Source organism: Phyllobates terribilis, unplaced genomic scaffold (assembly GCF_046119375.1).
Source record: "Phyllobates terribilis strain yellow unplaced genomic scaffold, ASM4611937v1 Scaffold_5__5_contigs__length_657084704, whole genome shotgun sequence".
In the NCBI taxonomy this organism is placed as follows: domain Eukaryota; kingdom Metazoa; phylum Chordata; class Amphibia; order Anura; family Dendrobatidae; genus Phyllobates; species Phyllobates terribilis.
The window spans coordinates 26,174,360-26,196,094 of NW_027362765.1; the positions used below are offsets into that span (position 1 = coordinate 26,174,360).

General features: G+C 44.3%; 1 protein-coding gene across 2 annotated transcripts in view; it reads right to left on the reverse strand.

Annotated features, from left to right (window-relative positions):
* Nucleotides 1–2,819: 2,819 nt before the first annotated feature.
* Nucleotides 2,820–21,735, reverse strand: part of LOC141270872 (uncharacterized) — a 35,977-nt gene continuing 17,061 nt past the window's right edge. For both annotated transcript variants that reach the window (XM_073680968.1, XM_073680967.1), the window contains exon 7: nucleotides 2,820–4,767. In XM_073680968.1, the coding sequence (XP_073537069.1) occupies nucleotides 3,335–4,767 (1,433 nt within the window). In that variant the 3' untranslated portion in view covers nucleotides 2,820–3,334. The remainder of the gene's footprint in view (nucleotides 4,768–21,735) is intronic.

The following is a 21,735-nucleotide window of genomic DNA, read 5'->3' on the forward strand; positions in this document are numbered from 1 at the left end:
CAACAATCTTGAAGGAGTTCCTAGAGATGCTTAGCACTTGTTGGCTCTTTTGCCTTCACTCTGCGGTCCAGCTCACCCCAAACCATCTCGATTGGGTTCAGATCTGGTGACTGTGGAGGCCAGGTCATCTGGCGTAGCACCCCATCACTCTCCTTCTTTGTCAAATAGCCCTTACACAGCCTGGAGGTGTGTTTGGGGTCATTGTCCTGTTGAAAAATAAATGATGGTCCAACTAAACGCAAACCGGATGGAATAGCATGCCGCTGCAAGATGCTGTGGTAGCCAAGCTGGTTCAGTATGCCTTCAATTTTGAATAAATCCCCAACAGTGTCACCAGCAAAGCACCCCCACACCATCACACCTCCTCCTCCATGCTTCACGGTGGGAACCAGGCATGTAGAGTCCATCCGTTCACCTTTTCTGCATCGCACAAAGACACGATGGTTGGAACCAAAGATCTCAAATTTGGACTCATCAGACCAAAGCACAGATTTCCACTGGTCTAATGTCCATTCCTTGTGTTCTTCAGCCCAAACAAGTCTCTTCTGCTTGTTACATGTCCTTAGCAGTGGTTTCCTAGCAGCTATTTTACCATGAAGGCCTGCTGCACAAAGTCTCCTCTTAACAGTTGTTGTAGAGATGTGTCTGCTGCTAGAACTCTGTGTGGCATTGACCTGGTCTCTAATCTGAGCTGCTGTTAACCTGCGATTTCTGAGGCTGGTGACTCGGATAAACTTATCCTCAGAAGCAGAGGTGACTCTTGGTCTTCCTTTCCTGGGGTGGTCCTCATGTGAGCCAGCTTCTTTGTAGCGCTTTGTAGCATCGGCGTCTCAGCCTCCTGCTAGGCAGAGACACCGTCCCTCTCACCTTCCTGTTCAGCGCGCGGCGTCCTCCTGCGCTCCTTCCCTCGCTGCTGCCGGCGCGCGCTCCTTCCCGGGCACTGTGCTTAGGGCGCGCGCGCTCCCCCTCTCTTAAAGGGGCCGCGCGCGTCATCCTAAGAAGTCCCCGGCCAATTGCCGGAGGACTTCCCATATATAAGGCACCTCCTCCAAAATGGAGGTGCCCGAGCAATGTTGTTGCAAAGTCTTTCAACTCTGCTTCAGCCCTCAGGTCCCATTACCAGATACCTGCCAGTTACCTGCCAGATCTCTGCTTGATACCTACCTGATTCCTGTCTATCTGCTTGCATTCCTGCGGTCCGACAGTCTGCCTTCCAACACCTGTCAGTCTGTCTATGGATCTGCCCGCCCGCTCACCTGGGGGCGCTCACCTGCTACCTGCCTGCTAGCCTACCTGGAGGCTCTGCCGTGACTTGCCGTGACCACCTGCCTGTCCAGAGACTCCTGCACGCTCACCTGGGAGCGCTCACCTGCTACCTGCCTGCTAGCCTACCCGGAGGCTCTGCCGTCACTTGCCGTGACCACCTGCCTGTCCAGAGACTCTTGCCCGCTCACCTGGGAGCGCTCACCTGCTACCTGCCTGCTAGCCTATCTAGAGACTCTTTCCCTGCTGTCACTTGCCGTGACCACCTGCCTGTCTAGAGACTCTTATCCTGCTGTCACTTGCCGTGACCACCTGCCTGTCTAGAGACTCTTACCCTGCTGTCACTTGCCGTGACCATCCGCCTGTCAAGAGACTGTCCCCATCACTTGCCGTGACCTCCTGCCCTTCTACCCAGAGACTGTCCCCTGTCACTTGCCGTGACTACCTGCCCGCCTTCCCTGGGAGCCACCCGCTTCCTTACAAGGACTGCCCCTTTGTATAGTTGCTCAGAGGTTCCACCTCCCAGACCCGTTACACGCTTGATGTTTTTTGCAACTGCACTTGGGGACACATTCAAAGTTTGCCCAATTTTTCGTACTGACTGACCTTCATTTCTTAAAGTAATGATGGCCACTCGTTTTTCTTTACTTAGCTGCTTTTTTCTTGCCATAATACAAATTCTAACAGTCTATTCAGCTATTCAGCTGTGTATCCACCTGACTTCTGCACAACACAACTGATGGTTCCAACCCCATTTATAAGGCAAGAAATCCCACTTATTAAACCTGACAGGGCACACCTGTGAAGTGAAAACCATTTCCGGTGACTACCTCTTGAAGCTCATCAAGAGAATGCCAAGAGTGTACAAAGCAGTCATCAAAGCAAAAGGTGGCTACTTTGAAGAACCTAAAATATAAGACATATTTTCAGTTGTTTCACACTTTTTTGTTAAGTATATAATTCCACATGTGTTAATTCATAGTTTTGATGCCTTCAGTGTGAATGTACAATTTTCATAGTCAAGAAAATACAGAAAAAAATTTAAATGAGAAGGTGTGTCCAAACTTTTGGTCTGTACTGTACACAGAAAGAGCCAAAGATAACAGCCCCTCATACAGCAGATCTGCTGGATGTCCCATATCCACATTTCCATACTTGGGAAACTGACCTTGGAGGTCAGTGCTGTGTTCCGGGGTCATCTGTATCTGCATCATTAAACCTCTAAACTCAGTATTGATACTACATGTACTGTACTACTAGATCACTTATTTTGTGACGTCAACATTTAGCTTTCCAACTAAAGGGGAAAGCTTCTGGGGATCAGATTCTGGAGATATATGATCCCCTCTGTCTCTCCACAAGTTCAAAAAACGAGCAGAGGCCAAAGGTCCGAAGTGCTTAGTGGAAGCTGCTGATCTTATACACATGCTGTAGATTCTAGATACTTTTTAGGAGTAAAGTTATTACATTTGTATAGTCATAATCAGCAGGTTTGGTCGGAGACACCAAGGTATTTTATCAGGGAATGTAGAAGAACTGACACTGGACACACACAGTGAAACTGCGGTAGGACGTTTATTGTCTCTTGCACATTTAGATGAACCCTCCTACAAAACATGATAAAGTCATTACTATAGGACTGTATGATAAAGTGATTTATTCTAAAAGAAACGCTGGAGCCAAAAATGAGAGAATCCAAGCACGGTGGCTGGATACTCCAGGCCTGGCCTCCAGCGTGTTAGTAAGAGTCTATGTCCCAGGCGCCATTTTTTTTTCCTTACAAACTTTGGATTTTTTTTCACCACTTAAATAAAAAAGAACATGTTTGGTATCTGTGAACTCGAAATGACCCAGAGAATCATAATGGTAGGTCAATTTTAGCATTTAGTGAACATGGTAAAAAAAACAAATTATGGAAACTGTGGAATTGTACTTTTTTTGCAATTTCACCACACTTTGATTTTTTTTCCGGTTTCCAGTACACTATATGATATAACCAATGGTGTTGTTCAAAAGTTAGATGTTTAACAAAATAGCAATATTTTTAAAAACATTTCCCACATTCTTAATATTAACATTGATTTTCCCCTATGTGAACTTTCAGGTGCTTAACAAGACTTGATTTATCGGCCCAACATTTCCCACATTCTGAACATGAATATAACTTCTCCCCTGTGTGAGTTCTCTGGTGTCTAACAAAGTGTGATTTCCATGCAAAAGATTTCCCACATTCTGAACATGAAAAAGGCTTCTCCCCTGTGTGAGTTCTCTGGTGTCTAGCAAGCAATGATTTCACTACAAAACATTTTCCACATTCTGAACAAGAATATGACTTCTCCACTGTGTGAGTTCTCTGATGAATAACAAGTGATGATTTATGTACAAAACATTTTCCACATTCTGAACATGAATACGACTTCTCCCCTGTGTGAGTTCTCTGGTGTCTAACAAGCAATGATTTCTGTATAAAACATTTTCCACATTCAGAACATGAAAAAGGCGTTTCCCCTGTGTGAGTTCTCTGGTGACTAACAAGCGATGATTTATGTACAAAACATATTCCACATTCAGAACATGAATATGGCTTCTCCCCTGTGTGTGTGTGAGTTCTCTGGTGTCTAACAAGATGTGATTTCTCTACAAAACATTTTCCACATTCTGAACATGAAAAAGGCTTTTTCCCTGTGTGAGTTCTCTGGTGTCTATCAAGGTGTGATTTCCGTACAAAACATATTCCACATTCTGAACATGAAAATGGTTTCTCCCCTGTGTGAGTTCTCTGGTGTGTAACAAGATGTGATCTCTGTCCATAACATTTTCCACATTCTGAACATGAAAAAGGCTTCTCCCCAGTGTGAGTTCTCTGATGTTTAACAAGAGGTGATTTCTCTACAAAACATTTCCCACATTCTGAACATGAAAAAGGCTTCTCCCCTGTGTGAGTTCTCTGGTGACTAACAAGCATTGATTTCTGTACAAAACATTTTCCACATTCTGAACATGAATATGTATTCTCCCCTGTGTGAGATTTCTGGTGAATAACAAATTGTGATTTCCATGCAAAACATTTTCCACATTCTGAACATGAAAAAGGCTTCACCCCTGTGTGAGTACTCTGGTGACTAACAAGTGATGCTCTTTGTACAAAACATTTTCCACATTCTGAACATGAATATGGCTTCTTCCCACCAGCATGAATTCTCCCATGCCTAACAAGATCTGATTTCTGGTTAAAATTTCTCTCACATTGGGAACAAGAAAATCTCTTCCCCTCTGTGTGAATTTTTTGATGTTTAACAAAAGATGTTTTGATGGGAAAACTATTTCCATATTCTGAATGTGTAATTGGCTTCTTTGCTTTAAGAACAGTTCGTTTTTTAATGCCTCTTTTCTGACTTTTATTTTTCTTAGAATTCACTTCAATTGTATCCTGTGTGATCTCAACTTCATCTGATTTTAAAATTGAAGATGTCAGTTGTCCTTCTGATCTCCTGGTACAGTCATCTGCCAAGAATAAAACCAATCATTATTTTTGAATAAAATATTCTTGAAATTTATATTTTTGAACATTTCTACTCAAAATGTCTATAAAAATGGGAAGTTATGTAGCAAACTTGAATTATTCACCAAGACAATGTCAGTTCACAGTCTAATGGAAGACCTCATAGCATGAACCAGTACAGTGTGGTGGTCAACTGTTTGTTTATTCTGCCTTCAAAATATTGGAATAAAAAGTCACCAAAAATCGTTATGCAGGCAAAAAAAATTTTTTTTACTTAACGTAGAATCTGTTTCTCATAGTCTTCATTGGGGGACACAGAATGATGGGATAGTCTGCAGCCACCTAGAGGCTGACACTATTATTGCAATTAAATAAAATTGGCTCATCCCCTGCAGACTATACCTCGCCTGCTTGAGCCAGTCTTCCTCTGTTTTGTGAGAAAGCAGTAGGAGGAGAAAAGTAAAGAATTAAGACAAGAAGAAACATAACTGTACGACCAACCGGGAAATCAAGGGAGGGAGCTGTGTCCCCCAATGAAGACTATGAGAAACAGATTTTATGATAAGTAAAAATCTATTTTTCTTAATTGCCTTATTGAGGGACATAGAATCATGGGACATCCTAAAGCTGTCGGTAGGGTGGGATAATATTTCATTTCATGCCATTTCATACCTGGTCTTCTGCCACAACTTAAGTGGGAGTCTCGGCTACTGCCACCTGCAGTATCTTCCTACCAAGCCAAGACTTGCATTTGCCAAGGCAAAAGTGTACACAGTGTAAAACTTAGAAAAAGTATGCACCGATGCCCAAGTAGCTGCTTTACAGAGCTGCAAAGCCGACGCCTGATGTCGAACTGCCCAGGAAGCTCCCACTCCCTGCATAGAGTGCGCCCGAATCCTAAATGGGCCCACGCTGGCCTTAGCTTTATAAGCCTGGACAATAGCAGACTTGACCCAGCAAGTAATAGCTGCTTTAGAAGCGGCTTTGACCTTACAAGGGCCCTGTGCTATAACACACAAGGAATCAACGCCTAAATGATAAATGAGGCAGTAGCCGATAAATAATATTTTACGGCTCTAACAACGTCCAAGCTGTGCATAGCCTTCTCTGTAGGATGAGATGGTGTCAGACAAAAGGAAGGTAAAACAACATCTTCATTAAGGTGAAAACTCGAAACCACCTTTGGGAGAAAAGACAGGATCAGCCTCAAAACTACCTTATCCTGATGGAGAAGCAGAGATCTCTCGGATTGGCCCAAAACGCAGAGACTGAAGAGCCGCCAAAACAAGATTCATGTCTCAAGGGTCCAAAGAGGCCCGACAGGATGGCTTAACATGTGTCACAGCTTGGAGAATAATCTTAACCTGGGGTAAAGATGATAAATCCCTCTGAAGAAGAATAGCCAGGGAATATACCTGACCCTTGAGGGAGTTAATCGCCAGCCCTGCTTCCAATCCAGACTGTAAGGAGAGCGGTATTGGCAAGAAAAAACTATAGGTGAAGTACTGGTAGACTCACACCAGTGAAAATAAGTCCTCCAAGTGCGAAGGTAGACTCGCAATGAGGATTGCTTCTGAGCTCTAATCATAGTCTGGATGATGGATTCAGACAGATCTGTTGTCCTCAACATCGCGGCTTCAACAGCCACACCGTCAAATTGAGCTCCCATAAATTCGGATGGAAGAACTTACCTTGGGACAGAAGTTCCCAGCGGTCCGGAAGAGCCCATGAAGAGGATATCTGCCAGGAGATTGACCACATCTGAATAACAGGCCCTCTGAGGCCAACCTGGAGCAATGAGAATGACTGGCACACCTTTTGCCATGATCTTTTTCAAAAGTCTGGATAGAAGCGGTAGAGGTGGAAAGAAATAACGCAGAGTGAACTGAGATGAAGAGATTACCAGAGCATCGACTGCGATCGCCTGTGGGACCCTGTCACAAATTTTGGCACCTTGTGATTTAGTCTAGATGCCAATAGATCTACATCCAGCGTACCCCACCATTGACAGATCTGCATGAACACCTCTGAGTGAAGAGCCCACTCTCCTGAGGGTAGCTGCTGGTGACTTAAAAAGTCCGCCTCCCAGTTGTTTATCCTTGCTATATTAACTGCAGAGATTAGCGGAACCCACTGCCCACTTCAGAATCCGCGAGACTTCCGCCATGGCTGATGGGCTTCGCGTGCCCCCTTGGCAATTAATATAGGCCACAGCCGTAGTAATTACTGATTGAACTCTGATCGGTAACTTCTAGAATAGGTGCTGCCAATGTAAAAGAGCAAGACTGATAGCTCTGAGCTCCAGCACATTGATTGAGAGCAGTCTCTTTTGCCTGCTCCCTTGGACCATCAAGTGACGGAAAATTGCTCCCCAGCCGGATAGGTTGGCATCCGTAGTGAGCACCTGCCACTGAATGGGATGAAAATAGTTAACAGGGGTGACGTCAACCACCACCTGAGAGACTGGCAGCAGTGAAGGGAAAGACGAATAGGCCAATCCAGGGGCTATATTGATATGTCCCAAAAGGCTAGGAGCATGTTCTGTAGAGGCCATTTGCCAAAATTGAGCAAACGGCACCACCTCGAACACCACAACCATCTTTCCCAGGACCCACATACAAAAATGAAGGCAATGTCAGCCAGGTCCTTTTAAAGTACTGATGGAAGACTAAAGAGAGAATCTCTTCTCCTCTGGAAAAAATACTGGTGACTGAACGGTGTCGAGCTCCATTCACAGAACCGGTAGTCGCTGTGTTGGAACTAAAACAGACTTTTTCTTGTTGACAATTCAGGGTCTGAAGAATGATTTGTAGGCTCTCTAGATTTTGGGCAAAGGATGGTGCTTTGACAAGAATGTCATCCAGATAGGGAAAATCAATTATTCCCCTGGACTGTAGAAATTACGTAACTGGTGCCAGGATCTTTGTGAATACCTTGGGCGCTGTGGCCAGACCGAATGGGAGAGAGCTGAACTGATAGTGATCCTGATTGACCGCAAAGTGAAGAAAATGCTGATGGCTGAGCACATTTTGAAAAGAAAAAAACAACAAAAAAAAAAACTGACACTGTTTTTTTTTAATCTGTGTTTTTGGTTTTTGGGTGTGGACCTTTTTTTTTCCTTTCTCCCTTGGTATGGGTTCAGTTGAAGAGCGCGCAGAGCGGCTGCACAGGCTATATCTGGAGGTGAATGACCTAAGCAGTGAGGTTCAGCAGCAGCATCGGCGGCTACAGGTCACCAATGTGAGGGTCTCTGCAGGTAGGCCTGTCCAGCCTGAACCCAAGGTTGCCCTCCCGGACAGGTTTTCAGGAGGTAGGAACAAGTTTTTTGTATTCAAGGAGGCCTGCAAACTGTATTTTGAACTTTGTCCTTACTCCTCCGGAAATGAGGAGCAATGGGTTGGAATTGTGATCTCTCTACTGCAGGGAGATCCTCAGTCATGGGCGTTTTCTTTACCATAGGACTCAGTTTGTCGCCAGTCTGTGGAGAGGGTTTTTTGGGGCTCTGGCCCTCATCTATGATGACCCTGACCAAGTCGCCTTGGCTGAGTCTAGGCTTTGTCGCCTTCAGCAGGGGAATCGGTCAGTAGAGATGTACAGTTCAGAATTCCGTAGATGGAAATCCCTCAGTCCTTGGAGGCTGCCATGTTGTTGGCCATACGTCTTGATAGATGCCTACGGGATAGATGGGTGAGACCACCTTCTCCGGGGCCTTCTTGTCGGGTTTGTGTACCTTTGCCGGGGGAGCAGTCTGAAGATGAACCAGTACTGAGGGAGGTGGAGGAACCCATGCAGCCAGTAGGCATCTCTGCATCATACATCTCCCAGGAGATTCGCAAGAAAAAGGCGTATGTTTTTTTTGTGGGGAAAAAGGGACATTTTGTTGGATAAACAAGGGGTGCATTTGTGGCCAACCTGCAGTTCCCGCTTTGTCCTGACGGCAGAGGTGGTGCTGGAGAGCAAAACTGAGAAAATTTCTGTGTTTGTTGACAGTAGTCAGCATGACTGATGCTGAGTTTGTGAAAACTCAGTCTTGCTTGCTGTACTTTAGATAAACCTATTTCCATCTTTACCATCGAATCGGCGCCACTTGCACAGAAAGCATTTACTCAGATTGTGCATAATGTAAAACTGAGGGTGGGATCAGTTCATTATGAAATAATCCCTTGCTATGTCCTGGACAATCTTCCCACACCGATTGTTTTGGGTATTCCTTGGCTTGTTAAACATAATCCGTTGTATTGGCAAATCGGGGATATTACTGCCATGAGAACTGTTTAGATATTTCCCTTGCTACTGTCTCTACGGAAACATTACCTGCTTTTCTGTTTGGTTTTGAGGACGTTTTTTCTGAGAGGGGGTATCAGGATTTGTCTCCTCATCATGCTTATGACTGTCCTATTAACCTGACCCTAGGATCTAAACTACCGAAGTCCAGACTGTATAATCTTTCTGGCCCTGAGAGACAAGCCATGAAGGATTTCATTGCGGAAAGTCTGAAGAAGGGACATATCAGACCCTCATTTTTGCCTGTGGTGACACGGTTCTTCTTAGCGAAAAAAAAAGATGGTCTCCTTCCCAATTTAGATTTCCGGTAATTAAATCAAATTACCATGCATGTTCCATACCCTCTTCCTCTGATTCCTGATTTGTTCAGCCAGGTTGTAGGAGCTAAGGTATTCTCCAAGTTAGATTTAAGGGAAGCCTACAATCTGGTTAGAATCAGAGAAGGGGACGAATGGAAAACAGCGTTCAATACCCGGAAGAACATTTCGTGTTTGGTTATTTCTTTTGGTTTGACCAATGCACCTGCGGCATTCCAGCATTTCATAAATGATATTTTCCATCATTTGGCGGGGAGGTTTGTGGTGGTTTATCTGGACAATATTTTAGTTTACTCACCTGATTCTGAGACACATCGGGGGCATGTTAAGCAGGTGCTCCAGAAATTAAGGGATAATAAACTTTATACCAAACTGAAAAAAATGTGTTTTCGCTGTTCAGGAAGTGCGGTTTTTGGGGTACTTGTTGTCATCTTCGGGTTTTTGGATGGATCGAGAAAAGATTCATGCAGTCCTTGATTGGGAACTTCCCGAGAACCTGAAGGCTCTACAACGCTTTCTGGGCTTTACTAATTTCTACCGGAAATTCATCCAAAATTACTCTGTAATTGTGAGACCCCTTACTGACATGACTAAAAAGGGGTCTGATTTTTCCAAATGGTCGGATGCCTCCCTCCAGGCTTTTTCTTCCTTAAAGAATCATTTTGCCACTGCACCTATACTCAGTCAACCCGATGTTTCCCAATCCTTTATTGTGGAGGTTGATGTGTCGGATGTCTGGGTTGGAGCTGTGTTGTCTCAGGGTCCGCCTCCTGGTAAATGGCGTCTATGCACCTTCTTTTCTAAAAAATTGTCTTCGGCTGAGAGAAATTATGACGTGGGTAATAGGGAACTTTTGGCGATCATATTGTCGGTCGAAGAATGATGACAATGGTTGGAGGGGGCTGTCCATCCTGTTATTACTGACCATAAAAACCTGACATATCTCCAGTCAGCTAAACGTCTCAACCCTAGGCAAGCCAGATGGTCCCTGTTTTTTACTAGGTTTAATTTTGTTGTCACTTTTTATCCAGGGATCAAAAATGTCAAGGCTGATGCTTTGTCCCGAAGCTTCCCTGGTGGTAGTAACAATGAGAACCCTGATAAGATATTACAGAAAGGAGTATTTTGGCACTGCATCCTGAACTGGAGGGTGAGGTGTTGGAGGCTCAGGGGGATGCCCCTGCCTCCTGCCCTTCAGGAAAGTTATTTGTACCATCTGATCTGTGCCGCAAAGTAATTAAGGAACATCATAACTCTGTGCTTGCTGGGCATCCAGGTGGTAAGGCAACCACGGACCTCCTCTCTCATAGTTTTTGGTGACCGGGGTTGCATCCGGATGTGATTGAACACGTAGCTACTTGTAGTATTTGCGCGCATTCTAAAGTTTCGCATACCTGTCCGTCTGGTACTCTTCTTCCACTACCTATCCCTAGTAGGCCATGGCAATGAACACACTTGTCCATGGATTTTATTACTGACCTACCAGTTTCTGCAGGCAAAACGGTGGTTTTGGTGGTAGTAGATTCAGTAAAATGTTTAATTTCGTCGCATTGCCTGCACTTCCAAATGCCAAGATAGTTGCTCAGGTGTTTATAAATGAGATCATGAAGCTTCACGGGGTCCCTCCGATGTGGTGTCAGATTGGGGAACTCAGTTTGTTTCCAAGTTCTGGAAGGCATTCTGTTCTCGTCTGGGGGTGCAGTTGTCCTTTTCCTCTGCCTTCCATCTTCAGTCAAATGGACAGACCGAGCGTGTCAATCAGAATTTGGAGACCTACCTCGGGTGTTTCATCTCTGAAAATCATGAGGATTGGGCATCCTACTTACCGCTAACAGAATTTGCCATTAATAATCATCGTCAAGAATCCACTGGCAGGTCACCGTTCTTCGGTGCATACGGTTATCACCACAGTTTGGTACCTTTAGTGGGGGAAGAGCTTCAGGAGTTCCTGAGGAGGTTTGCTTCGTTGCTCTCCTGAGTATGGCAGAGTGTTCTGAGTAATTTAAAGATCATGGGAGACAGATATAAACGTATGACTGACAGAAAACGCTTGCCAGGTCCGAACCTGAATGTGAATGACTTTGTGTGGTTGTCTACCAGGAATATAAGATTGAAAGTTCCTTCTTGGAAGCTGGGACCTAGGTTTATTGGTCCCTATAAAATAACCGCCACTGTCATTAACCCAGCAGCGTTTCGTCTTGAACTTCCTCAGGCCCTTAAGGTCCACAACGTGTTCCATAGGTCCTTACTCAAAAAGTATGTGGAACCTCTTGAGCCCTCACCTCTACCACTGTCCCCAGTAATGGTTAATGGTAATTTGGAGTTCCAGATTTCGAGGATTGTAGATTCCAATTTCCAACGTCATTCTCTACAATACTTGGTGCACTGGTAAGGCTATGATCAAGAGGAGAGGATGTGGGTTTCTGCATCAGAGGTGAACACTTCCAGGTTTGTTCGTTCATTCCACACCTGTTATCCTGAGAAACCCGGTCTTGAGACCACTTGTAGAGGAGGGGGTACTGTTGATAGTCGCCCTGCAGTTAGTTGCAGGAGATCTCTACGTTTGGCATTGCAGAAATCTTCTTAGAGGCTGTCTCTAGGACCCAGCGGCTACCTTCCTCCGGCTAATTAACACCCTGGCCTGGGTATATAAATATCTGCTGTGTATCAGAGGGAGGTGTCGGCGATATTCATTTCTCCTTTTGAAGGTTTTAGCAAGAGTAGTACTTCTTCCTCTCTGGAGCTTGAGGACGTGTGCGCATTTGTCTTGAGTCGTCTAAAACTAAGCAATTTCCCCCTGTTTATCCTCCCTTGTTGTCTTTAGTGTGAAGTGGGGATCGACTAGTGCTCATCTCCTCCCTTCCCTAGCCTTAGCCATACGCCAGGAAAAGACAGGACGAGGCACCCGTGTGGCGATTGGTGAAGAACCAATATAGGGTCGTTAGGGGAGACAGGGTGACACTAGACCAGCCTAGGAGGTCTCCACTCCTCCCTTTCCCAAGAGTATGGGCTCCCTTTCTCTCTTCCTTTTGTATTGTGTCTTTCCCACACCTTGCGTGACAGTAAGGGGAAATTTTATAAGACAAATTAGTGAAATTAAAACTAAAACTAGAAAAAAGTGTCAGAAACTACAACAGGAGGTCATGGTAAAGGAGGCGGCATATATAGAAAAAGGGTCAGATATTAATAAAACACGTTGGGAAAAAGCCCAAAAATATGAAAGATCATTTATTAAATGTATCCTCACAGAAAAGTATGTTTATTAAACAGAAATACTTCTTTGATGGAGAGAGTGAGGGTCGCTTGCTATCATTAATAGCTAAAGCACAGGAGGGGACATCACACATAATGAAACTTGCTTTGGGAGTTGGGAAGACATTTACTGAGCCTTCAGAAATCCTATCATCTCTAAGACAATATTTTAAAGACATATACACCACTAGATCTGTAGTAATCAACCATTGTCAGTGGAGGAGCTAGATGAGGCAGTGGGCACACTTCAGAATGAAAAAGCTCCAGGTTCTGACGGCCTCACCGGTGAATTTTTCAAAGAATATAAAGAGATTCTCCTTCCTAGACAGCTGAAAGAGAGAGAGAGCTGCAGCAATAGGGAGACTACCTGCCTCAATGAGTGAAGCAATTGTAGTTCTGTTACTAAATCAAGGTAAGAATCCTGAATGCCCAGACTCCTAGAGACCGATCTTTCTGCTGCCGGTTGACGTCCAGACATTTGCTAAGGTTCTAGTCAATAGACTTAATAAAGTCATTACGGCACTGATACATGAAGTGCAAACAGGATTCATGCCTTACAAGGGGATAAAAAGGATGGAGAACTGGCAATACCAGACCCGTGCATCTATTTTGTGGCCTCACAATTGCAACATTTTCATGGATGGGAAACTAGGGACGGTATAGCTAGGGCTGGCAGTTTTGTTTTACAAGATAGAAAATGCTCCACACCTTATTCAGTGTATTGTAAGGGGGTCTGGGATGCCTTGATGGGGATAGACCAACTCTGGCACTAATGTACAAAGTGTGGGACAGAGGGAAGAGATTGCTGGGAATCACTGGGTTCACTAAATTTACTCCATTGTGGCATAATCATAATCTGGCGGAGTTTGTTAAAAAGTTGTCCACTACTTTTACATTGTTACCCCATCCATAGGATGGGGCATCAGTGTCTAATCAGCCGGGGTCCCGCACCCAGCAACCCCGCTGATCAGCTGTTATCAATGCCGACGGGCGCCGTCCGGAAGTGCTTACTTGCGGAGCTTGGCCATCTAGCTGTAGTGGCGGCTGCGGGGTACTGTACATCCGCCTCCTAATCAATTCACTGGGAGTCTGATGTCCAGTACCCCGAGGCAGCCACTACAACTAGACGGCCAAGCTCCGCAAGTAAGTACTTCCAGCCGTCGGCCGTTGCCACCGATAACAGCTGATCGGCGGGTGCCGGGTGCGGAACCCCGGACAATCAGACACTGTTGCCCTATCCTACGGAAAGGGCATCAATATAAAAGTAGTGGACAACTTCTTTAACCTAAAAGGGTTCGCTGGATGGGAACACAGACTTTAGATACTAAAGACTTTAGATAATCTATTAGATAATGGAACACTCAAAAGTTTTAATAGTTTAATAATAGTTTTAACTCTAACGGGAATACAGGCTTCCTCATATATTCTTCTATCAATATGTAAAATTGAGACGTGTTTCAAACTGAATTTGGTAATACCATACCTCAGATTCAAAAAAGTTATGTCCTTGAGTCATTAGTAGCTGCAAAATTTACTTCAAGCCTAATATCTAAATTATATATGCAGCTCATGCAATCTGGTCTCAACGTTCATAGTGGGAAGATAAAACTAAAGTGGGAACCAGATTTAGGACAAATTAAAAATTAACAATGGAAACAAATACTGGAGCATGTTCTCAGACTATCTCCTTGTAAGTCTCAGACACTCTCGCAGATATATCTCATACACAGGGTGTACAGAATACCAAGTTTTCTATTTAAAATTGATGTTCGCTCCTGTGCAGAATGCCCTAGGTGTGGCAAGGTGAATGTCCTAGCTGAGGACTAGGTGTGGCTTGAGTAAGTTCACATGATAAATCTGGTGAGGCTTTCTTCAGCCTGGCTGGTGGACTGAGTTTCTCCACGACCTTGTACGGGCCTTGCCACTTGGCCAGGAAGATGCTCTCTAGGGATTTGCACCAGAATATGGTCCCCAGGCTGGAACTGCCTCAGCTTTGCTGATCGGTTATAGATCCTTGCCTAGACCTCCTGTGCTTGAAGTAGATGAGCCTTCACGATAGGCATCACCTTCGCCATTCTCTCCTGTAACTGGGCGACATGTTCTATGATGCTCCAGTGGGGTGTAACCTCGGCTTATCAGGTTTCCTTAGCAATATCCAGGAGGCCTCGTAGATGTCATCCATAAAGTAGTTTGAAATGGAAAATCAAGTAGAGGCTTGCGGAACCTGCCTTACTGAGAGCAGGAATGGTAGCAAGTAGTTCCAGTCACAACCATCCTCCTCTACAACCTTTTTGAGCATCACTTCTAAGGTTTTATTAAAGCGCTCCACTAGGCCGTCTGTCTGCGCATGGTAAACGGAGGTTCGCAGCTGGGCATTCTGGAGAACCTTACACAGCTCCTTCATTACCTTGCTCATGAATGGGGTTCCTTGGTCAGTAAGTATCTCCTTCAGCAGTCCGGTCCTGGCAAATACAGTTGCTTCTCACTAAATTAGAATATCCTCAAAAATGTAATTTATTTCAGTTCTTCAATACAAAAAGTGAATCTCGTTTTATATAGAGTCATTACAAACAAAGTGATCTATTTCAGGTGTTTATTTCTGTTAATATTGATGATTATGGATTACAGCCAAAGAAAACTCAAAAGTAATTATCTCAGTAGATTAGAATACTTTATAACACCAGCTTGAAAACATTTTTAAAACCCGAAATGTTGGCCTACTGAAATGTATGTTCAGTAAATGCACTCAATATTTGGTGTGGGCTCCTTATGCATCAATTACTGCATCAATGCAGCGTGGAATGGAGGCAATCAGCCTGTGGCACTGCTGAGGTGTTATGGAAGCCCAGGTTGCTTTGATAGCAGCCTTCAGCTCGTCTGCATTGTTGGGTCTGGTGTCTCTCATCTTCCTCTTGACAATACCCCATAGATTCTCTATGAAGTCAAGGTCAGGCGAGTTTGCTGGCCAATCAAGCACAGTGATACTGTTGTTTTTAAACCAGGTATTGGTACTTTTGGCAGTGTGGACAGGTGCCAAGTCCTGCTGGAGAATGAAATTTCCATCTCCAAAAAGTTTGTTGGCAGAGGGAAGCATGAAGTGCTCAAAAAATTCCTGATAGACGGCTGCGCTGACTTTGGTCTTGATAAAACACAGTGGACCTACACGAGAAGATGACATGGCTCCCCAAACCATCACTGATTGTGGAAACTTCACACTAGAACTCAAGCAGCTTGGATTGTGTGCCTCTCCACTTTTCCTCCAGACTCTGGGACCTTGATTCCCGAATGAAATGCAAAATTTACTTTCATCTGAAAATAACACCTTGGACAACTGAGAAACAGTCCAGGTCTTTTTCTCCTTGGCCCAGGTAAGACACTTCTGGCGTTGTCTATTGGTCATGAGTGGCTTCACACAAGGAATGCGATACTTGTAGTCCATGTCCTGGATATGTCTGTGTGTGGTGGCTCTTGAAGCAATGACTCAAGCAGCAGTCCATTTCTTGTGAATCTCCCCCAAATTTTTGAATGGCCTTTTCTTAACAATCCTTTCGAGGCTGCGGTTATCCCGATTGCTTGTGCACCTATTTCTACCACAATTTTTCCTTCCACTAAACTTTCCATTAACATGCTTGGATGCAGCACTCATTGAACAGCCAACTTCTTTAGCAATGACCTTTTGTGGCTTACCCTCCTTGTGGAGTGTATCAATGACTGCCTTCTGGACATCTGTCAAGTCAGCAGTCTTCCCCATGATTGTGGTGCCTACTGAAAAAGACTAAGGTACCTTTTTAAATGCTTAGGAAGCCTTTGCAGGTGTTTTTGGTTAATTATTCTAATTTAATCGGATAATGACTTTTGTGTTTTCATTGGCTGTAATCCATAATCATCAACATTAACAAAAATAAACTCTTGAAATAGATCACCCTATATAATATATGAGGAAACGCACATCGGGGTGGGAATTACACGTGCAGCAGGAATAGCCACCGCTATATTTGGACATTCAAACCAGCAGGTATGAGGACATTTAATGATACATATGCATGTAATGCTGAATATACAATACAATTCAGCAAAGACTAGTATTCACTGAAACATATAAAAACAGTTAAGTCTATATACCGCTGGTTACATTTGGGATGGTGCTCTAATGTAGTACAAGTTGCATTGCCATTGATACTGACATACTGCCAATGTAGCAGGTCAGATGTAGCAGTGTTGGTTATACTCAAATGAAGTGGTAGTATTACTCTGACTTCCTGCGTGCATATTATAAGCAATACTTTAATGAGATACAATTTTATCATGTGTACGCACTCTTTTTTCTGTGTCACCATATACCCTAACTTGTTACAATAAAGGTCTTTTTTATTGAACACATATGGCCTTCTTGTCGGATGTTAATTTATAGTTTTTTTCCCATGATTGTGGAGCCTACTGAAACAGACTAAGGGACCTTTTTAAATGCTTAGGAAGCCTTTGCAGGTGTTTTTGGTTAATTATTTTAATTTAATCGGATAATGACTTTTGTGTTTTCATTGGCTGTAATCCATAATCATCAACATTAACAGAAATAAACTCTTGAAATAGATCACCCTATATAATATAGGAGTTTCAATTTTTGTATTGAAGAACTGAAATAAATTACATTTTTGATGATATTCTAATTTTTTGAGAAGCATCTATATATGGAGAAGTTCCCAAGTTATGCTCTTACTTGATGAGTTCCTTAGTGGTACCGCTTTTGGGTACCAGGTCACATAGTCCTTGACCACCAGAATGTATTGGTGGCCCCATGCCGCTTTAATGAAGTCTCAAGAGCATCCACTTGAGACTTCGACGGGGCTTCTTCCCTAGGGACCTGGCTTTTGTCCATGCGGTTCGCTTTTCCCACAAGCCCCAAAACAAAGAGAAATTGAGCCCCAATATGACGGGATGTATCAGGTCCTTGACAACCCCGACCTTGTGGGAGTGGGCACCACAGTCTGTTCCGACTGTCACTCTGGCCACAGGGTAGTCCTTGGCATCCCCATGTATGCACCGAACACCCACAGTTTTAGCAGGGACCAACTGGTGGGGAAGGATAGCACTGATAAGGGTCACCAGACTCCCAGAGTCTAACAATCCAAGCACCTTTGCTGTATTAATGGACACGTCACACGCCTGTGGCCAATCGCCGGGTTGACAGTCCACACTGCAGGCCAGATAAGCATAATATGAACACCGTCTGTCTGCCTAGGCTGCAGTCCATTTGTTCATGCTCAGGGGACATATGACACTGGACAGCTATGTGTCCAGGATTGTGGCACCGCCAACAGACCACATCCTTAACAACAGTCTTTGAGGCACCTTCAGTGGACGCCTCCGAGTTTTGGCGCTAAACCCCCTCTGTGGTGAACCAGCCCCCCTTTGGGTATCCCAGTACGGGGAGGTGACTATGTCTGGTTTCCATAGGGATTTCTCAACCACCTGGTACCTCTCAACCAGGCCAATGAGGTGGTCTGCGTTCTGAGGGTCGTCCTGCGCAACCCAAGTCTGTACCGACCTGGGAAGGGAGTGTATGAATCTATGAATCACCACCCGCTCGACAATCTAGGCAGGAGTGGAAGACTCTGGCTGCAACCACTTCTGGACTCGTTGGGCTCTCACCACCATATTCACTCCCAGGCGTGATAAGATCTCTGTCTTTAGTTTGGCATATTCCTTGGCATTCTGCAGTGCTAAGTCATAATATGCCTTTTGGGGTTCGCCCGGCAAATATGGTGCCAGAACCTCAGCCCACTATTCTGGTGGAAGTCTCTCCTGATCAGCCACACTCTCAAAGACTGTCAGAAAGTCTTCTACATCATCCCTCGGGGTCATCTACTGCATGGCCCGCCTTACCGGCTTCCCGCCTTTCTGACGCGTGAGTCATCAGTCGGCCCTGGGGGTGGGGCGGTCGGTCTGCCCTGGATGGCGTCCATCAGAAGCTGTATCTGCTGCTGCAACCGGATCTGTTTTAGCAGCAGCTTGGTTGTTTCCTCCTGAGCTTGCTGCTGCAGTAGCTCCCAGTGCAGCTGGAGCTTCTGCAGGTGCTGCTGGTGTTTCTGCTGTTGGCCGTAGACTTAATGCTTAATGAGCTCCTCCATGTTGCCGCACATCTCTGGCTGGCTGACGGCCTTCACCCAGGACATCCACCGTTCTCTGTGGCAGGCACACGTGTTCCTAGAACCTTGCCAGCACTCTCGCACCAACTGTGGTAAAGCAAATTGCTCAGCTGTCACATAGGCAGACCCAGGAAACACGTCTCAGGTTAACCTGGAGGTTTATTGGGATGTGGCATAAACCTCAGCAGGGTTCCATAAAATAAACATGTCCTCTTCCGAATAACGAAAAACCAAAAAAAGATAAAAGTATCGTATCATCCATAGGTGAGTGGGGTTTCGCCCTCTCCAGGTGGCACAATGAAGTCCCAACAAATGCAAGTCCTTCGGTGGCGCTCCCTGGCTTTACCACACACACAGCCTGGAGACTTCCTTCTCCAGACCAAACACCAGAGAAAAAAAACAGCGACTGAGCATTTAACCTTGCTTAGCCACACCCTGAGGTGGAGATATGGTTAATGACTTCCCTCCCGTCTCTACAGTGGGTACAGAAAGTATTCAGACCCCTTTAAATTTTTCACTCTTTGTTTCATGGCAGCCATTTGGTAAATTCTAAAAAGTTCATTTTTTTCCTCATTTAAGTACACTCTGCACCCCATTTTAACTGAAAAAAACAGAAATGTAGAAATTTTTGCAAATTTATTAAAAAAGAAAAACTGAAATATCACATGGTCATAAGTATTCAGACCCTTTGCTCAGTATTGAGTAGATGCACCCCTTTTGAGCTAGTACAGCCATGAGTCTTCTTGGGAATGATGCAACAAGTTTTTCACACCTGGATTTGGGGATCCTCTGCCATTCTTCCTTGCAGATCCTCTCCAGTTCCGTCAGGTTGGATGGTGAACGTTGGTGGACACCCATTTTCAGGTCTCTCCAGAGATCCTCAATTGGGTTTAGGTCATGGCTCTGGCTGGGCCAGTCAAGAATGGTCACAGAGTTGTTCTGAAGCCACTCCTTTGTTATTTTAGCTATGTGCTTAGGGTCATTGTCTTGTTGCTTCCGTCGGGCCATTCTGCCATAAAGGCCCAACTGGTGGAGGGCAGCAGTGATAGTTGACTTTGTGGAACTTTTTCCCATCTCCCTACTGCATCTCTGGAGCTCAGCCACAGTGATCTTGGAGTTCTTCTTTACCTCTCTCACCAAGGCTCTTCTCCCACGATTGCTCAGTTTGGCTGGACGGCCAGGTCTAGGAAGACTTCTGGTGGTCCCAAACTTCTTCCATTTAAGGATTATGGAGGCCACTGTGCTCTTAGGAACCTTGAGTAATGCAGAGATTCTTTTGTAACCTTGCCCAGATCGGTGCCTTGCCACAATTCTGTCTCTGAGCTCCTTAGGCAGTTCCTTTAAACTCATGATTCTCATTTGGTCTGACATGCACTGTGAGCTGCGAGGTCTTATATAGACAGGTGTGTGCCTTTCCAAGTCCTATCAGTTTAATTAAACACAGTTGGACTCAAATGAAGGAGTAGAACGATCTCAAGGAGGATCACAAGGAAATGGACAGCATGTGACTTAAATATGAATGTCTGAGCAAGGGGTCTGAATACTTATGACCATGTGATATTTCAGTTTTTCTTTTTTAATAAATTTGCAAATATTTCTACATTTTGTTTTTTTTCAGTCAAGATGGGATGCAGAGTGTACATTAATGAGAAAAAAAACTTAACTTTTTAGAATTTACCAAATGGCTGCAATGAAACAAAGAGTGAACAACTTAAAGGGGGCTGAATACTTTCCGAACCCACTGTATGTCATTCACAAAAAAACACTTCCTTTGAACATGGTGGTTTAACCCCCCAACATATAACATTCTGGAGGAAATTGTAGGTTTAGTTCACAGAGGGTAACAACCGCAGTGAAACATATCTCCCCTCACATACTTCACCAGTGACTCTGTCACAATATCTATTAATTGGTATAATTTTTTTTTTACTTAGTCCCTCTATGGGACTTTAATTTTTATAACTCTGATTTCTGGCATAATGCATTGCAATGCATTGTCCCTGTCAGTATTACACTGACAGAATCCTCTTAGACCATGCTCCTCCCACTACAACGATCGGGACCTCGTGATGACACCTTGAGGGGCGCCGATCAGACGGGAGCCCCCTCACTCTCCTAGCCTCCAAAATGCTGTGATTGATATCGATTGTGGCATTTAGGAGGTTAAAAAGCTGGCCGATCACACCACAATCAAACATATCCTATAGAATGAATTTAAAAAAAAAAGAGACATAGAATTAAAAAAAAACATGTTACATCCCCAATAAGAACGTATATTCAGGTAGAGAACTACAACACTAAACCGGAGTTGCACTCATTTATGATGGACCAATGGAGCTACTAGGAGTTCTGGCCACAAGAGTAGAGAAGGTATTAGTGTTCCACATTACAGGAGTGATTGTACAGTAATCTGAATTAGGATAAAAAAACATAATGGAAATAATGACATGGAGAGATGCCATGAAACCACTACAGACATCAACCACACACAGCTTATAGATGTATCGAAGCACAGTTGTAATGTTTTTTTCCCTTCTAGTTTACCACAATCCTCTTTGAAGTTAGGAAAAAGGGAAACTCTGTTGTTATTGTGGAGAAATTCACACTTGGCCCTCACTGTGCATTTAATGTTGTGAATTATAAAAGCGAAGTTTGGCCACAAAGACTGGACCTGGTCTTGTAGCGACCATATGAGCACATTCAGCAGCACAGAAGAGAAGGTAGATTCATCCAATAAGATATCAGGGTTCTAGGAAGGTAACAGCATCATTACCCTCCGCTTTCTCTTAAGGCCCATCATAATAATTTTTTTCAAGTGATTTTCTAACTTGTCAGCACATTCTATGTACACTGCCATTTGGCTTTGTAGTTTACAGATCTGGGCAGGTAAGGGTCAACATCTTCTAATCCAAGTAGGTAGGTGGATTCTCCAGGTTGTAAGCTCTATAGAAGAAGGGCTTTCAATGCCCAA